The sequence below is a fragment of the Nanorana parkeri genome, unplaced genomic scaffold (assembly GCF_000935625.1).
Source record: "Nanorana parkeri isolate BGI_ZX_2015 unplaced genomic scaffold, ASM93562v1 scaffold749, whole genome shotgun sequence".
NCBI lineage: Eukaryota > Metazoa > Chordata > Amphibia > Anura > Dicroglossidae > Nanorana > Nanorana parkeri.
In genome coordinates, this window is record NW_017307017.1 from 166,960 (window position 1) to 191,744 (window position 24,785).

Below are 24,785 nucleotides of genomic sequence, written 5' to 3' on the forward strand. Positions count from 1 at the left end.
CCCTTTGAGAGTGTCTGTAAGCGTGATCCTCACTCGCCTGGCATTATCTCACTAATTTATACGTCATCCTTACAACCTACCCATACGCCACACCACCCATATATGGACTGCTGGCAGAAAGACGTAGACCTCGTGTTTTCTGAAGACACCTGGTCCCAGATATGGACCTCCACCAACTCCTGTTCCATGAGCGCCAGAGTACTTGAGACAAATTACAAAGTATTCCTGCGTTGGTACACAACCCCCTCACAAGCCCAACATTTTGTGCTAGGCTGCGAGGGCACATGCTTCCGCGGCTGCCCTGACAGCGGCACATATATTCACATATGGTGGTCGTACCCCATTGTACAGACATTCGGGTTTAAAGTATTTAAAATGATTTCCACTCTCATGGGTACACCTGTTCCCCCCCACTCCCCAAACAGCATTACTCAATGTCAGACCCACAAACATCCCGCACCCTAAATTTAAGCTGATACTCCATGTCCTCTCTGCCGCTAAACATACCATAGCCAGTTCTTGAATTACTAATAAGATCTCTTTCCAAGCCACCAAAAATAGAATTCATTGGATTTTCTCCCACGAAAAACTCCCCGCACGTCTCACTGACCAAATGCTGAAGTTTGAAAAGCAATGGGAACCTTGGGTGAAACATTTCCTCCCACCAACCTTTGACACTCGCCTATTGATCCTTTAAATAATTGTACACTCTACCTCACTGCCGACTTGACCATGAGCTGGATCGGGCATCACACCACCCTCTGTTTCCCTCCCTCTTTCTACCCATTCTTCCCTTTGTCTTGTTTTAGTTTTTTCCTCTTTTTTGTTTGTTCCTGACTGCTTTAACGGGACACCCTGCCAGAGTTGGTCCCCACCCCTTTTTAGTAAAGATTAGGCGATTGCTTACTGTACGCCATATTTGATAAGCATTTACCTGCTATATAGCAATGCCAATGTCTATACCACTATATATGCACACTCACGATGTTCGTGTACGTGCACTACTTACTCTGTATTTTATTGAAAATAAAAACCTTTTGAAACTATAAAAAAAAGGTAATTCCTCTTTCCCAAGTAAATTTGGGAAAATTGAATTATCCCCAAGAAGCGCTGCTTATCGGTCAGCGCAGTCAAGTGAGTAGTCCACCTGGGAAAATGTAATTGCCCTTTAAATATAACTTTTTTTTAAAAGGACCAAAGCATATGCAACAACACAGCTTACCTTTTCAATGGCAACTATTAGTAAATCGCCAATTAGTTACATCGCCAACATATCTACCTGGAACAATTATGTAACATGTGATGCCTGGAGAGAATTTAGTTATTAGTTGTTTTAATTAACCAATATTTTTTTTGTTATTAAACATAACCCTAAACAACATAGGTTGGACTTGATGGACTAATGTCTTTATTCAACCTCAAATACTATGTAACTATGTAACATGAACCTATGTACAGGTATATAATAAATGAATCTTTTTCCTACCAATCACATCATGTACATATATTTTTTAAACACACTATACAATGAGTGTTTCCAAATCTGTTTCTGTCCCCAAGACAGGAAGTAGGGGGAGGGTAAACCTCACCACTGGGAATATGGACAGAGGTTCTAAGTCTTCCTCATTTCATCTAACAATAAAAAGAAAGTATGCAAAATATATTTTTTGTGCTTTTTTTGAGATTCATTTATCTGATAAGAGTTAATACAGTCTCCATCTTCTACATGCTTATACAACAGATGTGGAAGGCTGCTGCGGGACACAAAGTTTCAGTAAATCAGTCTGAAGGTGGGGATGACTGGGAAACTGATCCAGACTTTGTGGTAAGTCAAAAGGCTATGAATATGTTGTTTCAGCCAATATATCTTTCCTCCTTAAAGAGTTAAACCTTTATTTAAAAACTATATCATTACTGTCATGGAGCCACGTCATGAATGTCTTGGTGGCCCTGATCACTGTAGCAATCTTTTTGATCTTTTTTTAACACTTCTGCAACCACACTGACTCCTTATCCTATTGTAACAATTGCAGCTACCACGCTTATACAGTAACCATTCTATTGGTGCGCTTGACCTACCTCAGACACTTTTGAGGAGATTAGACATTTCTACCATACCAGAATCCCCCAGGATTAATGCATTGTAATATTCTGGAGGAGATAGAACCAACTATACAAAAACATGGCAAAAGTACCATGACAGAACCAAAGCCAAACATCAAACCAGAGACTGAATCCACAAACATTAGAGTCAAAGTTCGAGTCGTGCAGGTCTGAGATTGGTGCATAAAAAGCATGATTAGCACATCCTTTAAGCAGTAAAATCTCACTTTATTTGCTTATTATTAAAAACAGCAATATCGGGAGAGGCTGGTGCAGGCTTCAGCGGTCAAAGGTCACAATCAAGTAAGTTTGGCAACAGATATTAAAAAGAGAACTATGGGGTAAGTGTTTTCCCCCATAGTTGTCTTTAGGGTTATGGGAGGACATATACTAACCTCGTCCCGTGACCCAAAGCTTAGTATATCGCGGGCAATAGCCAGCGATATACTGAGAGTGCCGCACCTGGGACGGATCCCGACAATACTGTCTGGATCCACCCAGCTGCGTGAGTGACTGCTGGCTCTGCCTATCTAGAAGCAGAGCCAGCTGTGCCCGCCCCCTCCCCCATTTGTTCCTCCACTCAGCGCTGGAGGATCAAAGAAGGGAGGGTGGAATCTTTGTGGGGAGCAGTGACTGACAGTCACGCCTCACTTGCAGAGAGACGATCGGGAAGTGAGCAGATCGGTGCATGTTTCTGCTCACTTCCCTTCGATAGAGCCGACCTGTGATAGCTTCTTTGTCATAGGTCGGCTCTAACTATGAGGATGAGTGGAAATCACTCATCTCAGAGTTCTCATTTAGCATACTAGAAAACAGTCAGAATAAACCTTGAATAGGGAAACCAGTAAACCTGGCTAAGGCCCAAGGGCCATTCAATTAGTGTGACACAAAGCAGAAATATTCCATGCCAGCAGTTTGGAATTTTATTTGAGCTAAACCAAAGTGAGCTAAATGCAGGGACGGATTTATCAATAGGCAGAGTAGGCACACCCTAGAAGGGTGCCTTGCAGGTATCTAGCAATAGCAAGGAGGGTGCAGTCTACACAAAGTACACCCTCCTGCTCCAAGACCAGCATCTCTTGCAGGAACCACCGCCTTCCGCAACCGCAGGGGAAGGAACCTACTGTGTAAGGCTTCCCTGTAAAACGCTTGTCTGATGCGGACCCTAACCATATGCAAAAGCTGGCAGGTCCGCAGCAGGCAAGGGCTCCGGCTCAAGTTAAACAGATTTCAATTCAAGCCTACAGGCGGCCAAAATGGAAATCCGGCCCTGGGTAAATGTTCTTATTTTGCTTTCATATGTGTATTCTTTTGTATTTTGAAAGTCAGCTATTTTTAAACACAGTATTGCCAGAACAAAATAGCATTGTATAGGAGATTGATGATGTCATCACAGCCGTGGAAAAGTCCCTTCTCTGGAGCTCAAGGATTGTTTGCTAATGATAAAAAGTATAGATGTATGCTTAAAAATGCTGTTGCTGTATATTGTGACGTCGGGAATTTATTCATGCAGACTTGTAAAGTTGCTGAAAATGTCCATTTTAAAAAGTCTCTAGGCACCATTAGTTCCACACACCTTTGAGCATTTACATCAATAACAATTGAGCTCACACACTTCCTATAAACAAGAGTATTCTTTCTTTTTCAGCTATGGACCTGTAGATTCAACAGTATCTTTGTCATTGCATATTGTCCCAAAGTTATATGTATATCTTTTTTGTTATTATTACATAGTAGTATTTATATAGCGCCAACAGTTTGCGCAGCGCTTTACAATATAAGGAAGACATTACAGTTACAATACAATTCAAGACAAGATGGTAAGGAGGGCCCTGCCCCCGAGGGCTTACAATCTAAAAGAGGAGGGGGAAATGATACATGAGGTAGCTGTGGTAGCTGTGGGAATGAATTATGTGAGAATGTGAAGGTTCAGTGGTTAGGTTGAGGTGGGATAGGCTTCCCTGAAGAGATGAGTCTTTAGGGAACGCCTAAAAGCAGTCAAGGTGGGAGAGAGATGGACAGGTTGGGGTAAGGAGTTCCAGAGGATGGGAGAGACTCTAGAGAAGTCCTGGAGGCGAGTATGGGAGGAGTGGACAAGGGAGCTGGAAAGCAGGAGGTCAATGGATGAGCGGAGGGGACGTTTAGGTTGATAATTTGAGACAAGGTCTGAGATATATCCGGGGGGCAGAGTTGTGGATGGCTTTATAGGTGGACTGTTATAAAATCTGTTATAAAGCATAATAAAAGAAAAATTTAAATAAAGGCATCTATGAGGCTGTTGGAGCTTACAATATGTGAGTTAAGCGTTACATAATATAAGCTCCAACAGCCTCATAAACATCTTTATTTAATTTTTTTATTTCAAGCCTTTGATCTGCACATAGGCAATGTAATAATTCTTTTTATGACGTATTACTGAATAAAGCAGGCTTCATTTACATAGGAGATGTCAATGCTCCTGAAACTGACAGCTAGCTTCTGCCAATTACAGTGTCAACATTTTTGGGCACACTTCGTATGCCCAGAATCTTTAACTGATTACTTTTCCAATAAACTTTGACATGCTATTTTGTTGTGCCGATTAATATATTGAATGGATGCTTACTTTTTCAGTGCTATGTGTTGTAATAAAAATGTACCTTTCTTAGAATGACATCACTGAAGAGGAACAAAGATGGGGGGCTAAAACCATTGAAGGATCTGGCCGTCCTCAGCATATAAAGTAAGCTTTCTTCTTTAAATGCAAAATTGAACAGGATGTCTACTTGTATTGAGAATACTATTATTATTATACAGGATTTATATAGCACCAAACAATTTGCTCAGCGCTTTACAAAATAGTGGAGACAGTACAGTTACAATACAATTTACAGTACAATACAGTTTCAGAACAATAGGGTTGGGAGGGCCCTGCTCGTGAGAGCTTACAATCTAGTAGGAGGGGCAAGTGATATAAAAGGTAATAATTGTTTGGATTGAGTTATCGGAGGAAGTAAAAGGCAGTTATGCTGAGATGAGGTATGCTTCCCTGAAGAGATGGGTTTTTAAGGATCGCCTAAGGGTGGCAGCATAGGAGATAGGCGGACAGATTGGGGTAAGGAGTTCCAGAGGATGGGGGACACTCTGGAGAAGTCCCGGAGGCGAGCATGGGAGTAATGAGAGAGCTAGAAAGCAGGAGGTCTTGAGAGGAATGGAGAGAACGGTTTGGGTGATATTTTGAAATGAGGTCAGTGATGTAGGTTGGGACGGAGTTGTAGATGGCTTTGTATGCTGTTGTTAGTATTTTTAGTATCTTGCTAGTCAGCCCCGCTGGCTCTCAAAACACCTGAACAATGCCTGCATCCAATCAGATTGTTCAGGTGTTTTAAGAGCCAGCGGGGCCGACTAGTAAGATCCTGAAGCTTGGCCCAGTGGGAGATTCCTCCATCCACACAGTTTAGCGTAGCTGGAGGAATCTGTTGCACTTTTCCATCTGACCATAGAAAATCTGCAGATAATCTATAGGTGTATGGCCAGCTTTAGTTTCCTGGCTGTCACGCCGACCGTCTCTTTGTTTCACTGACTCAGACTCAGGCACATAAGGACTTCTGAATTTCCTCTAACTTGTTCAAGTTTGGTAACTCAAAAAGCACTGAAGTTAAAGGATCAGCGTGCCAGCAAGGCAACTAGCATTTTCAGAAAGGGGTCAGCAATGTCATCGATTCATCACATCTCTCATGACTAATATTTTTAAAGGAGATGTAACATTTGAGTGTTTAATGCTCTGGCACTGTACATTTGTTTGAACTGCCAATCCCATAAAAGGACCCTGTAAGGATAGAAAAATGAAACATGCAATTGTTGACTTTTTCTGAAAGGCGTATGCTCCTGGGCAGCCATCTTTATTCTTTCCTTACTCAGCATCAAGATGTCTGAGAAACTGGAGAACATGTCTACTTCCCAGTACTCCATAGCCTGGGCCATTTTTATTGCACTGCTTGCTTCTTTGAATTCTTCCTCCCAGGTGTCTTTTATCTGTTAGCGGAGTTGAGGGAGGGTGGGCTCACTGACACAGTAACATTACACCAGCAGTGCCAATATAAATAGAACCTTGTGAAGGCTTGTTGAATGTCTTTCTGCCTCAGCAGTCAGGGCAGTGGTGCAGGTGATACAGGCTCACAGACACAGTACACTCCTTCAAGGAGGACACACCAGGTCACATCTGCAGCAGCAGAGGTGATTCCAATACTAACTCAGCCAAGACATTTAGTAATTTGAGGCAATTGCCTATTTATGAGGGAGGGACAGTGTTTAGTTATTTGTGATGGTGGTGGCTGGCCTGGCTATGTTTGCCAAAGTGAGGGGGGAAGACTATTTGGCAGTGTTTGCTGGCCAATTCTGATGTTAGATCACAGTTTAGGTTGGTGGCTGTTTTCTTCATATTTGTTCCCAGCCAAGAAAGTATTAAAGAATGGGATCAGCATGGCCAGGATACTAGCATTTTTAGAAGAAGAGGTCAGCAGCCTCCATACTTCCCTCAGTAGTTGCCTTGTATGCTGGGAATGTGTTTGGATCCTACAGCAGGGGAATAGGAAAGCGTAGACTGAGCTGCTCCAGTACAAAATTACTTGGGACAGCAGACTAAAGCTGTTTATGGTCATGACTTTGAATGACTTAAAAGATATGAAAATGTAAAGACTGTAACCTTTCTTGATTACTATTTTCTCTTAAAGTATAAGTCAGTTAAGAAGCAATGTTTCTAAAGAGCACGAACAACTGAAGAAAAAGGAGCTGCAGGAAGGTCCAAGAGCCTCATATGGATATGGAGGACAGTTTGGAACAGAGAGAGACAGGATGGACAAGGTGAGTTGGCATTCACAATGTGGAACTTTAGCATTATTTTTTTTCAGCTTTGGATATAGTGTATGGGAAGGGTTACATCCTTTGTTAGGTTCTTATTTCTGTTTGTGAGGTTGAGAAGATTTCCTTCTTGTCCCAATAACAGCTATCACTGAGACTGGAACAATTTCAGTTTGGAGAAATCTCCAAATAGAAACTCGTCCTAGTGATGACGGTCAAACCTGAGATTTCCTGCCACTTCTTGGCTGGCAACAGGAAATGAGAAATCGCTCAAGGGGAACACAGACAACAAACATGGAGATAGTATGGATATGAATTGTACACTCCAATGTATTCAGATGTCTGTGTAAATAAATATGCAATAGAATATATATTTATGGATGGTTTGTCAGTCTCTCCACTAGGTACCGTAGATCCAGCTTCTTTATTTGTCCTGGTGACCAATTTTACTGAGACAGAAAGTGATAAGAATCCAATAATTTACAGTTGTCACCAGAAAAAGACAACTGGGGACATGTGTTCTGGGGGACAACTATCCAAGTAGGGAATTTTCCTTTTACTTTGTAGGAATTTCCTTTCACTTCCTGTTGTGTCTCTGGGTTTGGTAGTGAAGGAAAATCTCCCCAATAGGACAGAGACAGCAAAAAAATAGACTGACAGTGGGTTTAAACATTTTATAATCTATCCAAAAACTTTTTTAAAAATTGGCAATACAAATACTTTAGGCCCATGTTTGCTCATATTCACCACATTTGTTCTCTGAACATACTAGAAGCCCAGTGCTAAGCATGTAAACAGATCTTTGCTGCACTAATTCTTAATTGTTCTTCGATAAACCAGAGTACATGGAGGCTGATGTCTGCTGCAGCTCACATATGCCCATATATACCTTCATATACCAGCCCTTTTAGTATATGTCAGAGTTGGCAGGTTATACACCTAGACCTGATTTTGTTAAAGCTTTTAACCACAACTCACTCATTATATTTCATGACTTGTATTGACCCCTGGCTACAGAGACTGGGAATGGTTGAGATTTAGTGGGTATAAGGAACTAGATCAGGGTTCTCAAAGTACTATGTGGCCCGCAGCCAGCTGACAAGTCAGGTACGCGGTCACAGACCTCATACCTGACTTGCAGGAGCAGCTACATGGTCTGCATCTCTGTCGGATGCAGACCGCATAGCTGCTGCTCTGTGCCAGTGTTCACCGGCATTTGGATCCTTTTGGCCAGCGCTCTGAAATTCTTCAGTGAATGCTGGCCGAAATTATATATTAGTAAGGTCTGCACCAGATCTTATTAATCAACCACTGAATCACCAGGGATTGTGCCTCCTCCCTGCAAAAAGGTAAGCAGGAGAGGAGGCTCTTTGTTTTTTTTTCATATATGGTGTGCGGGGGGGCTACGAGGTTGTATAATGTGCAGGGGTAGTATTTTTTTTATATGTGTGGGGGTGGGGGTAGTGTAATTTTTTTTATGTGTATGGGGGGAAATGTATTAGGCTCCATTTTCATCTGTAAGTTTAGGTGCGATTAGGGATTCCTGTGTCCAGCAGCTGTCACCCATTCAAGGTATTGATCAGGTGACAGCCGTTGCATGTAAATGCCTGCACACAGCATGTAATGATATGTGATATGAGTAGGAATCAATTACTATCCCTGGACTCATCGATTGTGCATCCAGGGAGAATGTTTCTAACCGCATGTAATCATATTATATACCATTACATGCGATGTGCAGATGTTTACATGCAGCTGCTGTCATCTGATCATTAACTCTAATGGGTGACAGCTGCCACTTGTAAATGCCAGATTAGGGATTCCTGTTGCAGGAAAACGCAAGTTCCTGATGCAGAAATCCCTAATCGCACCTAAACCTACATATATGAATGGGGCCTTATTGTGAGTATATTTGTGTCCGTAGTACCATACTGGATATAGTTACATTTTATTTAGAAGTAGGAAATTTGGCAAGCAGCCGCAATGGGAGAAAAAATATTGTCGAGTGGCCCCCGACTGAATTGAGTTTGAGACTCCTGAACTAGATGTGTGAAACTAATGCATGCACAAATAATTACATTTAAAGTGTATTGATATCTCCTTCCATCTCTTTACAAGAATGCTCTGGGTCATGACTACAGGGCAGACGTGGAAAAACACTCCTCGCAGACTGATGCAGCTAAAGGCTTTGGGGGCAAATATGGAGTGCAAAAGGAGAGATGTGATAAGGTGAGTGTACCTTCTGGGTAGCTAACAGCAGATATAATCTAGCAGCCTTCCATGGTTCCCTAAAGCTGACCACCCACAGCTTCGAAATTGAGCTATGGATAGCCCTGCTGGCTTCACCCAGTTCAACTTTTGCCAAAGGAGCTGGGTATAAAATTATTGTCTTTACAGTGCCTACATCAAAGCAGATGTTGGCACTGGTCAGATATTCAGCAGCTACAGGAGCAGTGCACAATAGCCAGCAGTGGGATTCCACAAGAGAAATCTAACAGTGTATGGCCAGCTTAATGGCCAGCCGAGAGGTCTCTATATCTGAGCGGGCGTCTTTAGACGTCCGCTCAGCCACGCCTAACTGCACGCGCCGCAGGGCGCGCGAGCGAGAAATACACGCGATTTAAAAACAGGCAGCGATGCCTGTTAACATACAAGCGATCCGCCGGCTATAGAGCCGGCGGATCGCTTGTATGAGCTGCCAGCCCGTGCCCCCCCTCCTCCCTACGCGCCCCCCCTCCCGTTGTCACGCCGGTCCTGGGCTTCACTGTGCCCGGTGCGAGCCCGGGACCAGCATACGGCCTCTGTCACAGGGGATCAGAGGGAGCTCGGTACACGACCTCCCTCTGGTCCCCTCTCCGCTGCCAGAATGCGGAAGTGATGTGTATTACATTACTTCCACATTCTTGTGTCACTCTCCAGCTTCAGACACTGGAGAGAAGCTGATGAAACAGATCTCTGCTTCATCAGCTTCTTCAGGGGGGTCCTAGGTGACATTAGGGGCCTTGGAGACCCCTGATGTCTCCATAAAGAGGACCTGCCACATTTTTTGCTCTCACATAGAGGGGTTTCTTAGCCCCCTATGTGATGGCAATAAAGTTAAGTGGAAAAAAAAAACCAAATAGGAATAAAAATTAAAGTTTCCAAAATAAAATTAAAGTCACACATAAAAAAGAATTTAAAACAACACAATTTTTTTAAAAAGCCCCCACCCATACATACATGCATGCAAACATGCGTCAGGTGCGCATACCTGCGAAAACAATGATTGCGCCCATTACGCCGCACATGTTACATATCGCAGTGCGAGCGATAATTTTAGGGCCATCAATCACTGATAACACTAAACTGATGAACGGTAAAAGCTTTTAAAGCGTCGCCTATGGTCAATCTTGGCTATTGTCGTTTTTTGCGATTTCGCAGGTGCACGCAATTTTTAAGCTTGACATGTTTGGTGCCTATTTACCCGACGTGACCACGTCTTTTATATTTTACCAAAAAATTGGGTAATAATATTTGTTTCCTAACATAATGTAAAAAACACTTTTTCCCCAAAAAAATTTCAGTAAATTTTCTGAAATATAGAAAAAAATAAATACCACCAAAAGAAAGCTCTATGTGTCCCCAAAAAATGGTATAAAATTAATTTCAGTACAGCGTTGCAAATAAATGTCAGTCAAAGTACTGCAGCGCTGAACAATGAAAAATGGCCTGGCCAGGAAGGGGGTCTAAACACCTGGTCTTCAAGTGGTTAAAGCGTAACTACACCCTCCTATCCTTTACAGCCAAGGAAGGTGCCATCTTAGCCTCTATTTAGATTGCAGTTTTCATGGTGCTGCACATGTGATCTGCTATGACACCAGCCATTTGAGGGCTGGAAAGGTAGTTTGAGAGTTGAAATAGACACACTGGCAACCTTGACAGTTGGCACACCTTAGAAGTAACTGTTTTGAGAGACCATTCAATTGGTGGGTCAAGTTCCACTTTAAGACTAAGAGAGTTTTGAATAACACAGCCTTAGGAGTTTATGAGCACAGCTGGTCCTTACTGTCCTGGTTCTTGTACAATTACTCAAAGCCACCAGCCAGAAATCTTCTCTTCTCTAGTGTCTACCATAACCTGAAATCTAATTGGTTACTGTACTTTGACAATCATCATTGCTCTTAACACGGCTTTATTGCATAATTCAAAAAAATCATTACTTTAAAAATATTCAGCATACATATTGAAGAAATCAAAATCTCTACACCATTTATATTATAAATTCTTATTTTTTTTTCTTTTAGTCTGCAGTAGGATTTGATTATAAAAGTCAGACTGAGCAACATTCTTCACAGCAAGGTGAGTTAATTACTATAACTTTATATATGGCATACACCATTCAGCAGAAAGGCTATGTATAGACAGGCAGCATGCAAGAACTTAACACCACCACCAAGGACAGACTGGGGGCTTGGTTTACTAAAGTGTAAAGTAAGAGAAGTAATCCCAGGCCTTTTCTTAAGGGTGAACTGAAGTGATCCTGAACCTGATTTACTAAAGTCTGAAGTAAGATAAAGTGATGTGCATTTGTTGGTACATCAATCACCCATTTATGTGAAGAGGAAGGTTCAAATTCCCGTAAACATGATTAGATGTTTGATGTGCAGGAAGGTGACCTCATTTCATGCCTTGTTTCATTCTCAGAGTCATGTCTCTTCACATTACACTTTAGTAAATCAGGCCCGGGTTCAATACCCTTAATTTCACTTCCCTTCACAGACCTCACTTCAAATCCCGGAATGGTGACCGTTTTCATTAGAGCATTATTGTACTGACCTCCAAAAGCTCATGTGGCAGCTATCAGATTGGTCTGCAAGAATGTAGCATACTCCCCTTTTATTCTTTTTTATTATTATTTGTTTTCGGAACAGGCAAGTATTCAGAAAACCAATATGATAATGTGTTATATCAGCCTTTCTCAACCAGGGTGTCTTGACCTCCTGGAGTGCCTTCTTGCTTTCTCAGGGAAGCCTTGAAATTTTGTGATGGTTGCTGAATTAAAGATTACACACCAATCTTTAATTGACCACGTTTCCTTATAGTTACAGTATATTTCGTGAAAAAATAAAAAAAGGAAGTTGGATGGAATCTGCACAAAGGAAGTTGAGCAGAGTCTGCATTTAATCTATGCTTTCATATCCTGATTTGTGTATACAAATGTTATCTGTACACACCATATACTGTATATACCTTTTGAGCTACTTGAGTTATTTTACTAGGCTTGTAAATTTTATTTCCTGGTAATTTTCTGATGAAAAATGTATATAACCACTGCTTGCCATTTTTTATGGTACCTTATATCAACCTAGAATGACTCCTATTACATCCTACAGCCCTTCCCCGTTAGGCCCAAAGCTGACAGTATCTGCTGTCAGTGTGACTGCCAAAATATCCATCTGTGTAGCAGCTTTTTCAGCACTGATCAGGTGAAACGGTGTTTCCGTGTCAGTGTTTGTTACAATGGAAACATAAAACTGATATTGTATCTTTTTTTTTTTACACAGGGAAACCTAAAAGTAGAGAAAACTATTTTTCTCTTTTCTTGTTGTTGTTTTGTGTTTTTAAACTAAAGTCCTCGCTAGTAAACCCTAGATTTACCTTTTGTTATCCGTAAAGTGACACTAAACTCAGGTGTCTAAATCTTAAAAATGCATTCAAGTTCCCTAACTATTAACAATAATTATCTTATTTGCGTATCACTCAGCTGTAGATCCTCAAATCATCTCTGAATTCATGCCGACACTGTCCTTCCTTCTGGATGGTGGCTACTTATGTTGCCCATGATCCATGCGTGTGTGTTGTAAAGTAGCCACCGCTCCAAGCTCACTCCTGTGATAGACTACAATCTCATGTTTAGTTTATTGATTTATATTGAGATTGCAGTCCATCACGGGAGTGAGCTTGATGAGATGATTTGAGCATTTACAGCCGAGTGATACACAATTAAAATACATTTTTGTTAGTAGTTAAAGGAGAACTATGAGGTGAGTGCTTTTCACTCACCTCATAGTTCTAGCCGACCTGTGACAATGAGACTGTCACAGGTGGGCTCAGTAGATCGGGAAGTGAGCGAACACATACCGGCGTTTGCTCACTTCTCGATCCTGTCACGGCTCTCTGCCGTGACAGGGGAGGGGCTGGATTCCCCCTCCCCGCTCCGTTCCTCCAGCGCTGACTGGCGGAATGGACGGGGGAGGGGGTGGGACACAGCTGGCTCTGCTTCTAGATAGGCAGAGCCAGCTGTCACTCACGCAGCTAGGCGGATCCAGACATAATTGTCGGGACCCGCTTCAGCTGCGGCGTCTCAGTATTATACTGCGGCGTCTCAGTATACCGCGAGTATATGTAGCTCGCGGTATACTGAGCTTAGGGTGACGGGAGGACGCTAGTTTGTGTCCTCCCGTTACCTTAAGGAGAACTATGGGGAAAATCCCTAACCCCATGGTTCTCCTTTAAGGTACTTAAATGTATTTTTAAGTTTTAACTCCTGAGTTTATGGTCACTATAACGAGCCCTTACTACTAATACTAGCTTTTTTTTTTTTTTACTTCGGCCTTTTAAAATAAATATAATCAAATAACATTTGGAAGACAAATCTACTTAAAACAATCCTTATTTTTCCCCTAAAACAATATTTATCACTTTTGGGCCCATAAGTAAACTGTGAAAATGGCTCTGGAGCTTAACTGGTTATAGAAACATCATATAACTACACAATTAATGTCAGACAGAAGCTAGTGGTATTTTAAGAACTGAAAACCCGTGCAATAATCTTTATGAATTGACTTACATACAAATTAACTTAAACATTTTATTATAATGCTTTAAAGTAATCAGATCTGTTCAATAACAGTGAGTTGGAAAAAAAAAATGTTTAAATAAAAAAAAATTGTAAATAATTCACAATATTGAAAATTTGGCGTGATTGGGCCTTACTGAATTGACCCTATACCTGATCAAAATACCATCTTAAAAATATTCAGTGAAAGTTTGAGAGACAGTTACACATTTCATTGTACCGTATGTATTATTATATTTATTAATCTCATTTCTCTGTACAGACCATTCCAAAGGTTTTGGAGGGCGTTATGGAGTTCAGAAAGACCGTGTGGACAAGGTAATATGTGTAGGCAGTACAGCAATGTTTACTGATAGGGAGGGTTATTGATTAGTATTAGAGGAAGGACAGCTGTGTGGTATGAGGTTCTTACATGTCAAAATAAATGACATGTATAGAGCAATCTTAAGATAAGAAAAATAAATATAATCTAACAGAGAGCATGATAAATTTGAAAACACAATTTTGTTAAAGTAATCCCATGTAGGCTTATGTTATGCATAGGTTATCCAGAATTGGCAATATTGGCCATAACTGGCAATACACACAAGTATTAATGCATCTTTACTTGTAAACAATAGTCTGGAGACCATGAAATGAACAATTTCATGAATGAATTTTATACAGAGAATGTGCAAAACATATGGCCAGCATCTACAGCTTGTTAAAAGCTTGCTTAGGCCTCATTCACAAGTAAAAAGTTATCAATTGTCAACACAGTCAACTACTGCAGAAAATACATCATTGTTTGACAAGTCAATCAGTCCTGTTCTTATCTCTGTCTTGGCATTTTTGCTAGCACTGACGGCAACCTAAAGCAGCCTTATATCCAGGAAAGTTAAAGTATATTTCCACTTTGGCAGCCAAATTTGAGAACCCACCCCTATAGGTGTTTCCATCAGGGTTGCCCTACCCTGTATGCTGCCTGAGGGCTGGTTTACACCACAAACAGTGCGTTCCCGAGCGGTCAGGCTCTGGAACGCACTATATCACACTCTGGCTGGCTCCCTGCGTTCAAAGCGGGAGCGGGCATGGCGGTGCATTGAAGTCAATGCACCGCCAACAGTGCAAACACCCGCACCCAAATAAAATTTAAATTATGCAGCGCCCACAACAATCAATAAACGTGTCAATGTCACAATAAACTGTGAGCTGATCGTGAACCAAATAAATATACAAATTTGAATCAATATATCATCAATGAATATAAAATACAATCATAAAAAATATATATATATATTAAACAAATCAAAAACATCCAACAATTAATGAATTTTGTGGCATTTAAGTTCTTTCTTAAAAAACACCGTTACCCTGGGTCATTAATCCCACAGGGTCTGTGAAGCAGTTGAGTGTTGGTGATAAACCACCGTGAAAAAATAATGTTAATTAGTGGGATGTGTCGATAAAAAATATAGTGAAGAGAGTTCCGTGAACTTATGTTTGGGATAAGGGTCGATGCCGCACGTATCCCCTCAAAGGGTACACTCACCGTGAGGTAGTGGCTGTGGTAAGCAGCCGGAAGCGCTCAAACGAAAGCTCTCAAAGCCGCAGCATTCATCCAACGTCTCGCTACGGTCTGTGGTCAGCGGGTGATGTGTCTCCACGTTCATGGAAGAAAGGCTCCTTTCTTCCATGAACGCACGTATCCCCTCAAAGGGACAGAGAGGCGCTGATAGGCGCCCATCCCACGGCATCTGCGGCCACCCCAATTCCTCCACATACCCTCTACTGACATAGGGCCAGTTCAAGCACTATTGCAAGCACTATTTTTGCAGATTGCACTGGACCGGAATGAAGGCACTAATGTGTCATGCATTTGGGTGCCGCAGCATCCATCCAACGTCTCGCTACGGTCTGTGGTCGGCGGATTCACTTATCCAGCGCAGAATCACTAAAACACATACCCGCACCCAAATGCATGACACATTAGTGCCTTCATTCCGGTCCAGTGCAATCTGCAAAAATAGTGCTTGCAATAGTGCTTGAACTGGCCTTAAGGCAGTAGAGGGTATGTGGAGGAATTGGGGTGGCCGCAGATGCCGTGGGATGGGCGCCTATCAGCGTCTCTCTGTCCATCCCACCCAGCTCACTGACCTCACTGGTTGTTAGGAGCTCGGTAGGATGCCAGCCAGAGCTGGCCGATGACGTCAGTGAGCTGGGCAGGAAGCCAGAGAGAGCATGACAAGTTGCTATGAGCTCTTAGCAACCCAGAACACTGTGACCACCCTCATAGTGTGGCAGCATTTCATGATTGGGCCAGCATTCATAAATGGAGTAAATCACATACTCCCCCATACCGTATTTGGAGATATTTTTTTAAATATTTTTTGTTTACCTTCTGCTGTAGGTACTTGTAAATGCATGTGCTCCTTTGTATATAAAGTATTGGTGGTCCAATTTAATGGAAGAGTGTAAATGTTTGTGGCATGTATTTTTTATTCTAAAACATGTCCCCCTTGCTAGTCTCAGAAAGTTGGAAATTATCCCCAACATTAGAAAAACAGACACGAGGTACAAGGCAGATGCCAAACATCTAATCTCATGATGGGGAGCATATTTCCTAGACTTTCCTAGATAAAAATGTCCTACTATGTAAATGTGAAAAATTTATGTTACTGTATGTTGCCTTAGAATTTGGTCCATTTACAGTGCGGTATTTTTTAGTCTGCAGTAGGATTTGACTACAAGGCTCAGGTGGAGCAACACGCATCTCAGCAAGGTGAGCAGGTGACATTATTAAAATTTACAGTATACAACCTTCATAGTAATAGTCAATGCAGATTGAATTTAAAACCAAGAACAAAAATCCTATATATCGCTGTTACCAGTCTTTAGATCCGGTGGCTGCAGTTAATTTTTGTTCAGACTTCCAGTTCCTTTATTTTCACCTGGTGATCTTGGCAGTAGCACACTTCTTGTCCTAAGGTGCCAATGCTTGCTTACTGTACTGTATCTATTAGGGACGCCCCAAAATTTTGGCCACCAAAACATATCGGCTGAAAATGGTACTTTCTGCAAAATGCCGAAAGTACAATTTTGTGGGAAGAAATTGTGGTGCATCCATAGTTTCTCTACTCCTCACTGGGCGCTGCTCTGTGTCCCCTCTGACACAGAGCAGCATTCAGTAGGGCGGGAAGGAGATCCGAGCAGGGCGGGAAGGAGAGTGCAGTCAGCAGCGATGTCACAGGAGGTCGATCTCTCTTCCCATACCACCCCGCTCAGCCTCCCGTGACAGCCGAAGGGACTGGGATGGAGATTGGCTACAAGCACTCAACAATCAGCTGATCGCTGAGCATTTGTAAATAATTTGAGGACATAGTATGGTTGCTGTGTCCCCAATTATGAATGAACCGGAAGTGATCTACATTGCTTCCTGTTCATTCAAGATTGTGGACATAGTAACTCATGCTATATCCACAGTTTATATATGGACAGGAACACTCAGCATAGAGGCTTCCTGCTGATTCATAACAGGGGCTGCAGAACAAAAAAAGATTTAGAACTCTGTGTCCTAAATCTATTTTTCTATTTCAAAAGGGAAATATCAGGTGTCTGTTTAGACCCCTGATATCTCCCAAGAGCCCCCAACAGTAAATAAAAATATAAATTTAATATTAAAAAAAACTTTAAAAGGTTAGAAAAAAAAGAATTTGGTTGTGGCCTGACAAATTTTTTTTTTTTTCGGTTTCGGTCTGAAAATTAAATTTCTGTACACCTCTAGTATCTATGAAGGTGCAGGATTGTCAGCCTAAAATTATGACTCCTGATGTTCATTTCGTCATTATTCTAATCACTTTATTTCACTTGTCATCTTTTACTTGGCCTTCAGATTATTCAAAAGGATTTGGAGGTAAATTTGGTGTACAAAAAGACAGGCAAGATAAAGCAGCTCACAGCTGGAGCCACAAAGAGGAGGTACAGCCACATCAGTCTCAGACAGGTATGTGGAACCCATGATAGTCACAAAGTTGTGAATCTATGATATTAGAGGTAATGAGGCTGATTTATTAAAGAAACTGAGAATCTTCACTAAATTGTTTGACTATACACTTTATTTATCTGATCATATGAAAAGCATCTGCACATGAATGGATATCCAAAGACTCACTCTTGCAAATGGGGCTGATTGCTTGAGTGCCACAAGTTTATCTTTGAACAGCTGTGGATGGGAAGCGCTGTTCAAGGCAATGACAGCTGCCAGCCGTGTTCACATGTAATCGCACATGCTGGGTTTACCTGCGCATGTTCGCACCTGCATGGGCACAAAGAGTTCATAGCTGTTTGCATGAGTCTCACAGAGTAGTTTGTGAGATTCATGCAGTTGGCTCCATTCACAAGTGTGAATTGGGCAGAAGTGATGAGAGATTTGTTTTTCATGAGTGGATAAATTATGTTAACCTCCCTGGCAGTATGATTATTCAGGATTTTGGCATCCCAAAGCGGTACATTGTTTTTCATGGAAATTTGTTGTTTTATATTGTAGGCCTATGGGAATACCGCCAGGGAGGTTAATGAAGTTAAATAAAGGTAATCCCCTAGCTATCATCCCCTATCAGGGCTTCAAGTGCTGATTTACGTGATGTAAAGGTTAATGGAGCATGATTTAAAATTAGTAGTAACTAGCTGATTTGCTTCTTTTACCCAATTGGCTGTTGAAGCACACCTTTGTAAAAGATGGGGGCCATGATGAAGGGGGAATTTTAGGGCCCCTAAAATGCATTAGATTGTTATTTTTATTTATTACAGATATTTATATAAAGTACCATCAATTTACACAGTGCTTTATATATTGTACATTCACATATATACACATACAAGGGCCACTTTAGACAGGAGCCAGTTAAACCTACCAGCATGTCTTTGGAGTGCGGGAGGAAATCAGAGTACCCGGTACAAGCAAGCAGAGTACCAACAAGCACAGGGAGAGATTACAGACAGTGTCCTGTCTGAACCTTTGTCTATCTTTTCTACCATTTCTATCTATCCTACCCTTCCAACCCTTTCTATCTTTATCTCTCATTTTATCAGTTCTTCCCTTTCTCTCTCCCCCCCCAAGTTCTGAGCTCTCTTTACCTAAACTTTTTACTCTTTTGCTCCCTCCCTCCCTCTTCTTTTTAATCTCCATTACATTTCTTCCTTCAATTTAAGCCTTATTCGTTCCATTGTGATTTAGCCCTAGGGTATACTCGCATCCCATGTACCCCCTTCTCCCTCTGAGACCTTGCCACTTGTATCCACCTGGTTGAGCTTCAATTAACCCGCGTTACTGTTAGATTACTTATTCGTTTGCTCTACAAAGACATGGTCTCTTCCCCTGGTGTTAAATACATCAATTTACTATGTTCTTCTGTGTGGCATGTCAGTTGCTGTGAGATGTACCATAACATATGCTGTGTGCCCTTTACCAACATTGTGTGTTATTTTGTTACACCTACATGATTCTGTAATTTTTTTATACTCTTGTTTGCAGTTTTTGTATTGTTCCTAATGAATAAAAAAATATTTTGGAAAAAATAAATAAATTGCAGAAGGCAAATAATTTACATATTGTATCTAAAATGTGTATATGTCCAGATTAATGTTGTATTGCAAAAGCAATGGATGCCCCCGGCAAAATAATACTAAATTCAGTGTGATCAGTGCCATTTTGTATGAGTATTATGTATGTATAGTGCCCATGCACAGGGCAGGGCCAAGACCTTGTGGCTCTGCACAGATTACTGCTAAAATGTCAGAGATTTGAAACTATAGATTTCCTATTGCTGATAACTTGAAGTTAACAATATAAATTTAAAAAGCACTTCTGTTTCGTTTCATGTTGCTCACTGTTTTTATACTGTATATATGAAAGATGCACATTTGTAAATAATATAATCTGTTGTTCAATTTTAAATGTAGCTTTTCCATTTATAATGATATATTTATCTTGGCCTCAATAGATCATTCTCAAGGATTTGGAGGGAAATTTGGTGTACAGAAAGACAGACAAGATAAATCTGCTCACAGCTGGAGCCATAAGGAACAACTACAGCCCCATGAATCTCAGACAGGTAACATGTAGAGCCAAGGGCAGCACAGTGGCATAGTGGTTATCATTAAGGCCCATTCACACTGAGCAATTTATTGCGTGGTAATTCCCGCAATATCACGGCTATTTACCGCGCGATATCGCTCTCCAATGCATGGCAATGGGGCCTGGTCCGTCGCTGTCGCGGGTGGTGCATCGCTACAGAAGGACCCTTTTTGGAGCGGATTATGCCGCGATTCTAGCTTGCTCAATGCAAGCATTTGCGCGATATCATGCAAATCGCGCGACAAACGCGCGATTTGCGAATCGCTCAATGTGAATGGTGCCTAAGGGTCCCTGATTCAAATCAGGACACTCTCTGCAAAGAGTTTGCATGTTCTCCCTGTACTTGCGTGGGTTTCCTCGAGGGTCCTCCGGTTTCCTTCCACACTCCAAAGACATGCTGGTAGGTTAATTGGCTCCTGTCTAAATCAGCCCTCATATGTATGCATGTGAGATAGAGACCTTAGATAGTAAGCTCCTTGAGGGCAGGGACTGATGTGAATATGCCCAACTAATCAGATGTTAGCACGGTACTCATATCCAGTAGTCACCCAGGCTAGCACACCCCTCTCTGCTTGTGATGGGTATAAAAGTCCCATAAAAATGCAGTATAATAAAAGAAAAATCCAAATATGTGTTTTTTATGTTTCATGTTGCCAAGAAGCAGATAAATATTAAATCAGGCTCCCATTCCCAATTCTGGTTGTCATAGAGATCCTATGTTTTTACATAAATCTGCAAACTTCCAAATTAAATACATACAGCAGGGCAATAGTTTACTTAGCAGGGAAAACAGATCATCAGCATACGAGCCAAGCAACTTACACTTATTTTATGAAAGATTAAGTTTTTAGTTAACGAGCAAATAGAGTCCGAATGATTTACACTTTAGTCAAAGCGGTGTAACCAATTTTCCCATTAGAAGCAACAATATATACAGTTTACAAATGTTTTGAACTTGTAAAGCAGGGGTGCCTATTAGGTAGATCGTGATCTACCAGTAGCTCTCACAGTTGATGCTGGTAGATCAGGAAGGGTGTGAATGGTGGCCCCTTTATTCTTACATAGTTACATAGTATTTGAGGTTGAATAAAGACATTAGTCTAATTAGTCTATTTTGGTATATTTATTTAGCTGCACACATGATTACCTATTAGCCTGAGTCTGCTGAGCCAAGCTCCCTGACACCTTTCTGGTGGATTCTGGTGGTTGAAGTGCTGCTATGTATTACATCAAAGAATATTAGTTTACACAGCCTGTTGCACTACACCGTCTGCAAAATACAGGAAGGTGAGCCAGGAGAGAGAGCGGGGAGAGACAGACAGGAAAGAGAGAGAGAGGAGAGACAGCCAGGGGAGAGCAAGGACAGCCAGGAGGATGAGCAAGGAGAGACAGCCAGGAGAGAGAGCAAGGAGAGACAGCCAGGAGAGAGAGCAAGGAGAGACAGCCAGGAAAGAAAACGAGGAATGACAGCCAGGAGAGAGAGAGCGAGCGAGGAAAGACAGCCAGGAGAGAGAGGAAGGACAGCCAGGAGGATGAGCAAGGAGAGACAGCCAGGAGAGAGAGAGAGAGCAAGGAGAGACAGGCAGGAGAGCGAGGAGAGACAGCCAGGAGAGAGAGCGAGGGAAGTTTATTTTTTTTGGTAGATCTCATGTAGCTCGCCATTTGAAAAGTACATCTTAACACAAAAATTGTGTGCACCCCTGTTGTAGAGAGATCAGACCAGAAAGGAGAGAAGCATTGGAATTTCCTAGATCTGGAACATACCATAGGCCATTTCTTTGCCCAACTCTCATAATGTGCATGAACGTGTATTCACTGAAACCATTGTTATTTTAGTTATTTTTACTGTTTACAAAAACACAGAGCCTATAGTTGTCTCCTCTCAGTCTACTCTGTACTGTATTTGCCACATGTTTGGTTCCTATTTGTATAAGGCACACCCATAATAATGAAGCCATGCTTTTGCTTCTAGTTCATGACCAACGTGACAGTATTGTATGATGATTACACCTCCAATGTACAGCAAAGATCTAGCAGAAAATATATCAGGATTACTTCACATAATCCTTAGGCTGGGTTCACACCTAGGCCGTTTTCGATGTGTGAACAGCTTGCAGTTATATGCGCATTTATGCGCATTGTGCACATTTGTATGCACGTTTTAACACGCGTAGATGAAGGCGTGTGTTCTTATTGGCAGCTCATAAACCATTGTGGCCAAAGGAAGAACGCGCGTATAAACGTGCAAAAAACGCTCACGAAAATGTTAAACATGCTTCTGTTGCACGTTTTTGGGCATTACCAAAGAAGTCTATGGGGCAAAAAAGCACTTTTAACTCTCCAAAGAAGCTTCTATACCTTTTCGGGAATTTGGCGTTTTTCTGCTTAGGTGTGAACCAGGGCCATTGAAAACAATGGGATTTCTTGTGTTGGGCAGTTAAAAGCGCTTTTCGAACTGCTCAAAAACTCCTAGGTGTGAACCAGGCATAAACATTTCTTAGAAATGTGTATATACTGTATATTGTGCAGTAGGCATGCACCAATACCATTTTTTTCAGACTGAGTACGAGTACTGATACTTTTCCTCAAGTACCAAGCGATACCAATTACCGATACCTTTTTTTTGTGCTTTTTTTTGTTTCATAAACAAAACAATACAGACAAATGATTTTATGTCAGTGGGGGAGCACCAGATCCCAGACGCAGCTGCAAACATTGTGACTTTGGTAGTTCTGCCACTGACTCCAAGCTGCAGAGGGACTATACATCCCAGGAATATATTTTAAAGCAATGCAGAATAATATGAAGCTACATGCTCTGTTTTGCTCACCGGGACTGCGGGCATGGTCTCATGCGGGCTGGTACGGGACTCACCAGGGCTGTGCGGGCATGTGCGGGACTCCCCAGTGCTGTTCCTGATCTCACCATGGCTGTGCAGGCGATAGGGTCTCACCATGGCTGTGCGGGTGGTGGGAAGGAGGAGATGCACGAGGTCCCCACAAGGCTCCTAAGAGGTCCCCAGCAAGCAGCCAAATCTATTTAAAGCATTATCGGCACTAACTTACTAGAATCGGCGGGACCTTACAGCAGCCAAATCTATTTAGTGCAGTATCGGCGCTCACTATCAGGGGCATTTCCACGAGTACTCATGAAAATGCCCAATATCAGTATCGATACCGATACTGGTATCAGTGCATACTGACTTTATAGTAAGTAATATATCACAGGTTAGGTGTTCATTGAAGTGTCATTACCACATTTTGCTTGACATTTTAAATCCTAAAAGATAATGCTTTATTCACTAATAAAAAATACTAAACTAATTAAAATTATAATTATTTTTATTATTTAGATTACACAAAGGCATTCGGAGGGCGCTTTGGAGTACAGACTGATCGTGTGGACAAGGTGAGAAGCTCATATTGCACAGCTAACTATCAAGTAGTGGCTGGGTACATAGGAAGCGAATGTACATAGCGGAAGATTCATTCACCATGCTGTTAACGTGGATGGAGGAATCTATCATCATTTTTTCCTTCAGCCTCACCGTGTGTATGATGTAACCAGAGAAGTTTGCTTTGTTTATCTAATTGTAAAGTTTTCAATCATTCATTGTATTGAAACTTGTGAGTCAGAGCAATTATAATCAGTAGTTGTGCTGTTAACTCAGTGTGTTAATTGCATTTACAAAACCTTGCTTACTTTATATGTAAATATAAAAAGGATAGCATGGCCAAGTGATATTATTTAGATGTGATGATAATACATTTACCAGCACTTCATACCCTAGCTAGTTGACTGTTAGGAACTAGACATGTGCGATTCGTTTCGTTCCGAATCGAAATTCGGACGAATTTTCGTAAATTCGGACATTCGGATGTATCCGAATTCCGAATTACAGACATAACGAATGCAAACGAATCCGAATTTCCATTTCCGAAATTCGGTAGCGTTCGCACGAACGTTCGTTTCGTTTTCTGTTCTTATTCGTTTCTTATTCGTTTCGTTCGTTGGAGCAAAGTGACATTAGAGAAGGAAAAAAAATATTTTTTCCCCCTCAAATGTCACTTTTGCTGCAAACGAACGAAACGAATAAGAAACGAATAAGAAACGAATAAGAACAGAAAACGAAACGAACGTTCGTACTAACGCTACCGAATTTCGTCCGAATCCGAATTCCGAATCCGAATTCCGAATCCGAATTGACTTTCACACCCGAATCCCGAAAAACGAAATAACACAAATCCGAATTTAAAACGAAACGAAACGAATTTTTTGGCAGTGCACATGTCTATTAGGAACATAGAGTATTTGGGAATCCATTCTTTTCCAAACTGCATAAATCAAGAGAACAACAAGAACAGCACCGTTGTTTGTTGTTCTAGCATACTAACGTATTCAGTGTGGGGAGCTTGCTGTTCATTTATCTATTGACTCCATATGAATACGGTGACAGTCCCCATGCTGTTTGTTTGCATTGTATTTAGAATACCTGAACGGAGCTCCATTCGTCCATTGGCATTTTCCAACAGACTCCTTCAATCAATTGATTGAGGGATGCCGGGCGGAAGGGTGCCGACAGCGGCATCTACTGTTCGAATTATGGCCGGTTGCTTTAAGAAATCGGCAGAAATTCATCCCGTGTATACCCTACTGTAGCCATAACCCTACAACAAATATGCTTTCCTAGTCTGCATACCTGTTCCAAGTCAAACTGAAAATTAAAACCAATGTCCCTGGCAGAAAAAGGTCAGCAATTAAACCACAAAGCTACTCATGCACTCACTTATTATCTCTCCTCTCAACTATTGCAACTCCCTCCTCATTTGCCTACCACTACACAGGCTATCCCCCCTTCAGTCTATCATGAAATGCTGCTGCTAGACTCAT

At 41.5% G+C, this 24,785-nt stretch overlaps 1 protein-coding gene across 1 annotated transcript in view; it reads left to right on the plus strand.

Annotated features, from left to right (window-relative positions):
• LOC108793458 (src substrate cortactin-like) overlaps positions 1 to 24,785 on the plus strand; it is a 41,882-nt gene that overhangs the window by 6,281 nt on the left and 10,816 nt on the right. The window contains exons 2-11 of the mRNA XM_018564409.1: positions 1,742 to 1,825; positions 4,752 to 4,825; positions 6,816 to 6,945; positions 9,061 to 9,171; positions 11,226 to 11,280; positions 14,043 to 14,098; positions 16,487 to 16,541; positions 17,652 to 17,762; positions 19,762 to 19,872; positions 23,248 to 23,303. Coding sequence (XP_018419911.1) covers positions 1,742 to 1,825; positions 4,752 to 4,825; positions 6,816 to 6,945; positions 9,061 to 9,171; positions 11,226 to 11,280; positions 14,043 to 14,098; positions 16,487 to 16,541; positions 17,652 to 17,762; positions 19,762 to 19,872; positions 23,248 to 23,303 — 843 coding nt within the window. The remainder of the gene's footprint in view (positions 1 to 1,741; positions 1,826 to 4,751; positions 4,826 to 6,815; positions 6,946 to 9,060; positions 9,172 to 11,225; positions 11,281 to 14,042; positions 14,099 to 16,486; positions 16,542 to 17,651; positions 17,763 to 19,761; positions 19,873 to 23,247; positions 23,304 to 24,785) is intronic.